This window comes from Choloepus didactylus, chromosome 3 (genome assembly GCF_015220235.1).
Source record: "Choloepus didactylus isolate mChoDid1 chromosome 3, mChoDid1.pri, whole genome shotgun sequence".
Taxonomy (NCBI): domain Eukaryota; kingdom Metazoa; phylum Chordata; class Mammalia; order Pilosa; family Megalonychidae; genus Choloepus; species Choloepus didactylus.
In genome coordinates, this window is record NC_051309.1 from 168,641,236 (window position 1) to 168,647,610 (window position 6,375).

The 6,375-nt window shown below is 41.3% G+C and overlaps 1 protein-coding gene across 1 annotated transcript; it reads left to right on the plus strand.

Moving 5' to 3' along the window:
• Positions 1-4,441: 4,441 nt before the first annotated feature.
• Positions 4,442-5,932, plus strand: NPY2R (neuropeptide Y receptor Y2). The gene has a single exon (XM_037829096.1). The coding sequence runs from the start codon at positions 4,445-4,447 to the stop codon at positions 5,591-5,593; it is 1,149 nt and encodes a 382-aa protein (XP_037685024.1). The 5' UTR covers positions 4,442-4,444; the 3' UTR covers positions 5,594-5,932.
• Positions 5,933-6,375: the final 443 nt, after the last annotated feature.

Here is a 6,375-nt window from a genome sequence, read left to right on the forward strand (position 1 = left end):
GGAGCCGAGCCGCGCCAGCCTCCCGGCGGCTCCTACTGCCTGGCGGACGCCGCGCCTCTCGCTGCCGCCCCAGACCGTCGGACGGACCAGAGCTAGTCTTGCCTTTGGGGATCAGTTCCATCTCCGGGTCAGCCGCCACAGTCATCGGACTGAAGGCGGCACACATCTTGCTTCCACGTCTCAGCAATCAAGCGAGCGCCGATTCAGTAAATGTAAGTCCTGACTGATTCACCAGAGTGAGACTAGCCCAAAAGGAGCGCTCTGGTCCGGATGAAGAGGGCATGGGTGAGCTCTTCATGAGTGTAGGGGGGACCCCCCCCCCCCCGGTTTAGGCTGAAGATGGGTGTTCGGGGGTTGGGAGGGGAGGTACCATCCCCGTTTTCTACTTTTGCTGGAAATTTTCTTTTCTACTGAATATTCTTAACACTTTCCTTGTCCGTTCTTAGAGGGAAGCCATCCTTACAGAACAGCAGCCTGTTAATGTTCCTGCTGCTTCTTTAGAAAACAAACACCTGTCTAAAGAGAGGTCATAATGTATTCTCCAAGTCATAGAAGAATAAATCCATCTATTTAAGCATTTTCCACCATAAGGTCTCACCCACTGGTATGAGCATATGGTGGAAGGGAAGGAGGCAAAACTAAAAGCTTTAACATTTTTGTAATAGTGACACTTCATTTAAAACTCAATGACATGAAAAGGACAATGCTGTTTTCAAAGAAGTCCAGAAGCTCAAAAGCACAGAAAAGGGACATTCCCAGGCACTTCATGTACATTTAAATTTTTCTACTTATTAGGTAAGCAGTCATGTCTGCATGTAGCATTTTTAAAAGCCCTTTCTACCCCAGGACTAACAAGCATAGGGGGTGTAGCATGGTTTCTAGAATTTTCCCTCTGGGACAAGATTCTTGGAAAGTACTATGATTGATAAAAAATCAAACTTCACTGAGGCCAACCTGTGGCAATGAGTACTACTGCAAAAAGCCCCACAAATGTAAATGTATTATAGAGTTAAAGCATAAACTGGCCTACCACTGAGATAATTTGAAGTTCTGTGAAACTCTGAAAAATCCCTGAAGCCCATTTCCTATTCTATAGAGAAATATTTCTATACCAAAATCTTGAAGAATCATTTGTTTAAGAAAAGTGTACCACTCCATGTTTCTCCTTAAATGTCTTGAATAATGTGAACATCTGCTTTTGCCTTATTTCAGGGAAAGGGTTTTCCCTTGTTTGCTTACCTTTTAGGTTTTGTGCTTTTGAGTTTTTAATCCAGCGACTCCCCTTGTGCATTCTCTTTTCCTCTTCCACTTTTCCAGAAGTGCTATCATAAAATGTTATTTTCTCTGGGTAAAACTGGACCTGGCTGAAGGCCAGTAGTGTGCTTAAGAACAGCTAGTCATATCCACTTACTAGGCTGTAGATCAATACCCTTCCTGCAGGGAAGCTTTAAATAAAGGGGCTTCAAAATAAAGAAATTAGAAAAAAGTAAGGAAATTAGGACTGAAAAGGAAAAGTAAAGTAAGTCACAAAATCAAATATACTCCAACTTCTAATGTCCTTAAATCTCATGCTTACTCTTAACTTAGTCTGCTGAGATTTCCAAAACCAGATCTCTGGAGTCTTGTTAATTCTGTTAATGACCTCTCAGCTCTTGAGGTAGAAAGGTTTCTTCGAAGTATATATTGACAGTTTAAAATGTTAGAAGCAGGGATTGATTCAAGAGGGGGTCTTAGGGCAAGTTTCTTCTGAAGGTGCTCACCTGATTAAGAACAAGAAAATATGCACAAGATTGTCATGTCTGAGGAAGGAAGCCTGTATAGGCACTCTTCAGTAAATGAAAGGATCAAAATTGTATTTTGTATTTTGCCAACCTTGATTATTCAATAAAATTTTGCTTTCCTCTAACTCATAATTGTTTGGCCAAATTATCAAGTATCTTTAATGTGCTAGATGATGTGTTAGGAATGAAACATTGGATGAAGAAGATCCAGTTTCTGTCCTTATAGAGACTGCTGAGGTGGGAGAATGAAGGAAAACAATTGCAAGGTGGCTTGTGATGATTGCAAAATCTGAGGGGAGCTCAGGATGCTAGGGAACCTATCCCTGGCTTCCCAGGAATAATACTTCAGAACAGGAAAGGCAAAGAGGCATGAGAAAGTCTGACCTGTTGCTGAAATTGGGAGTAGTTCAATATGACAGAAGCATAAGATATATATGGAGGTGTCAGGAGAGATGAGGGCAGTGGAGAAGGTAGGATGAGTTCAAGAAAAGCTCTGAATGTCATACTAAGGAGTTAGGATGGTCTTCTATAGGCTGGTGTTAGCCAACCTGTGATCACAGGCCTTTTACTGGGAGAGCAAATTAATAAAAGCAGTTTTCAAATCCATATATGCATGATATCTGTGGATCATGGAAAACAAAATCTACTGAAGAATGTAAAAGAAAAGAAATTTAATTCAGAGAATTGGTTGCTCAAATGATGAAAGGACTGAAAAGCTGAGCACCCGATGGTACGGCCACCAGGGATTAGTAGAGGGAGACATTACTACCCCCAGGCTAGAAGGAGGCTGGAAGGAGGTGGTGTCACTCAAGGCTTGGGATCAGGGCTGTGAGGATGGAAACAGGAATCACAGGGGCTGGTGCTATGGGAACTGGAGCCGCAGAGGCCCGGAGAGGCATCGCCCAGAGCAGAGAGGGAGGGAGAAGAAGCCCTTGGCTTCACTTTCTCCCACCTTCTGCTTTCCTGCCAGTCCCTCTCATTTGCCAAACTCAGCCAGAACCCAAAGATCTCGGAGCCTGAGCAGTCTGCAAAGGTCAGCCTTCCTGTGATGCAGAGCAGAGCAGCACAGGGTGAGGATGTTGCTGAGGGCACACGGGCTCAGTGTTGTCTGTGGGCTGAATAAATGCAACTCACCTATCAATGTAGGGAGTTGCTATTGTGATTAACACAACACAACTTCATTTAAAAGAAGTTACAAAGTAATAGTTGTAGTTTTTGTCATTATGAATATATTCACAATGAACTAACACCATGATGTCAGGCTCTGGAACTGCTTTCTTATAGCCTTAATAGGAGGATCTTATATTGGAGTGCTCTTATATTGGAGTGCTCCATAGTCGTTGTTTTCAGCAATCCAGAGACATTGGAAAAAACATGATCCCAATTTTTGAAAGCTTGTTGTGATGGCAGAGTAGTTTCTGTCCAGTAAGATATAAGAGCCTTAGAATATAGGTATTATCTAGTTTGTCTTGTTGCCTACAAAAAAGATACAAGTTTTTAAATATTTGTTGAATGCATGTGTGAACACATCTAAACACAATGAGGGCAGAAATTTTTGTTCACTGCTATGCGCAGAGCATTTAGAGCCATGCTTGTGCTCAGTTATATTTGTTAAGTGAATGAATGAGTGAATGAATGACAGAAAGCAGCAGAAAAGGAAGGGAGATAACTACTTTAGTGAGAAATTGGAAAGGACACAGTTAATGTGATGGAAATGGTGAGGAGAAGAAAGATGGGAGAGATATTTTAGAATAGTAGCCTGAAGGTCTTCTTAAATGTAAGGCCTAAAGGAGATGAAAAACTTTAAAGTGGTTACCTGCTTTTTAACTTTAGATGGCATAATGAACTGGAATAACATTAACTGAGGTGGGGAACACTGAAGGGAAAAAACTGAGGTGAGACTGGGCGATTGGAAAAGAAGGGTGTTAAAATATTTATATTTAAAGGTTTGAGGAAAATGTAATTCAGATTGTTATGTATTTTTCTTTAGGTACCTGTCAAGGATTCTGCTGGATATATGTAGAAAATTCATTTCAGATAATCCAAAAGGCAACTGATCTACATAGCTTACCTATTTTAAATTCTATGATAGAAAAATGGCTATGAAACAGAAACTGCTCAATTTATCTTAAAAATTATATACCCCCAAAGTCCACATACCAGGGAAATAGTTTTAATAATTGTCACTTCCCTGTTCAATTTGCTGCTATATTTATAAATTGCAAACAGTCTAGGTATTGTAGGAAACTTTCCTTTGTCTACTTAAAATTAATTTGATGAATTTGCAGCAGTTATAACATTTATTGATAAAGTTTATAATGTTCATCACCCTTAAAATGAATTCAATTAACTTAAAGCATTCACATTAGAGTTGTGTCCATGCTATCAGTGTTGCATCTTTACCATCATAGCATAAATTTCATGGACCTGATTTTCCTGTTCCATTTTTATAAGTAGATTGAATTGTGACCTGCTTTATTAAATGTTCTACTATGTGCGATTTCAGGACTCAGAGGACAGATATTCTGAGCTCCAACCAAAATCAAACCATCATGCTTGTGATATTTCTCTGCCTCATCCTTCTGTCTTCCTTGCTCCATCTTTGTTCGTTATCTATTGTAGATCCTTTTGCTAGTTGCTGGACAAGTGAAACTGTTCTGAACATGGGCCCAATAGGTGCAGAGGCTGATGAAAACCAAACAGTGGAAGAAATGAAGGTGGAGCAGTATGGGCCAATGCAAACTACTCCTAGAGGTGAGCTGGCCCCTGACCCTGAGCCAGAGCTTATAGACAGCACCAAGCTGACTGAGGTTCGGATTGTCCTCATCTTGGCCTATTGTTCCATCATCTTGCTTGGAGTGATTGGTAACTCCTTGGTGATCCATGTGGTGATCAAATTCAAGAGCATGCGCACAGTGACCAACTTTTTCATTGCCAATCTGGCTGTGGCAGACCTTCTGGTGAATACCCTGTGCCTGCCATTCACTCTCACCTACACCTTAATGGGGGAGTGGAAGATGGGTCCTGTCCTATGCCACCTGGTGCCCTATGCCCAGGGCCTGGCAGTGCAAGTGTCCACAATCACCTTGACGGTGATTGCCCTGGACAGGCATCGCTGCATTGTCTACCACCTGGAGAGCAAGATCTCCAAGCACATCAGCTTCCTGATTATTGGCTTAGCCTGGGGCATCAGTGCCCTGCTGGCTAGCCCCCTGGCTATCTTCCGGGAATATTCACTGATTGAGATTATTCCAGACTTTGAGATCGTAGCCTGTACTGAGAAGTGGCCTGGTGAGGAGAAGAGCATCTATGGCACCATCTACAGTCTTTCCTCCTTGTTAATCCTGTATGTTTTGCCTCTGGGCATCATATCTTTTTCCTACATTCGTATCTGGTGTAAGCTTAAGAACCATGTCAGCCCTGGAGCTGCTAATGACCACTATCATCAGCGAAGGCAGAAAACCACCAAAATGCTGGTGTGTGTGGTGGTGGTGTTTGCGGTCAGCTGGTTGCCTCTCCATGCCTTCCAACTTGCTGTCGATATTGACAACCAGGTCTTGGACCTGAAAGAGTACAAACTCATCTTCACAGTTTTTCACATCATAGCCATGTGTTCTACTTTTGCCAACCCCCTGCTCTATGGATGGATGAATAGCAACTACAGAAAAGCTTTCCTCTCAGCCTTTCGCTGTGAGCAGAGGTTGGACTCTATTCACTCTGAGGTATCTGTGACATTCAAAGCTAAAAAGAACCTGGAAGTAAAAAAGAATAATGGTGCCAGTGACTCTTTCACAGAGGCAACCAATGTCTGAGGAAGCATGTGTATGAAAATGTGTGGATGAATGCTGACCAGAGCTACAATTCTGGCTGATGAAGTTTCACTGGGGCATATTGATTTCCAAGTTTAAGGAAGAAATATAATATCTGAATCAAAACATCTGTGTGTAATGGCTAGAAAACTGGCTGGCAGAGCCCAGGTGAACACTCATATCCAAAGACAAAGCAACAAAATACTTTGCTTACAGTTTCTTGGAAGATAGGTTGAATTATGCATAAAAGCAGAGAGAAATGCTTTTGACAGTACTCTTTTCCTAGAGTGAAGGAAATTTGAGTGAGGAATTTGCATTATCAGCATTGCTAAAAGGCAGCTGATAAATAGGTTGACCTGTTGACTTTCAAATTACATTAGGGTCTTGACTGGGGATGTTGTGTAATTTACTGCCCTGCCCTCTTCTGATGAAACTACCAAACACAAGTTTCTCTAGGGAGACACATGCTCTCCTTTATTGCATTTTGGTCTTGTTTTTCTTCCTATAGTCTAAATCCATCAGGGAATGCTGCAGGTAAATGTTGCCAACTCTTTGAATGATTTCAAGGAAATAAACTGAAACTTGCTATATTATCAGCATTTTGGCAAATGATGGGAGAAATGCTTAAGATTCAATGAGTCAGTTGTTCTTATGAATCGATGCATAGTTTGGCGAGGAATTTCTTTAACTTAGAATTAAAGGGTGAATTTTTCAAGGTTATAGAAAAGTAAACCATGATTTAGTTTCTAGTTTCAAGTTGTTCCTACTTTGTATATATAATATTT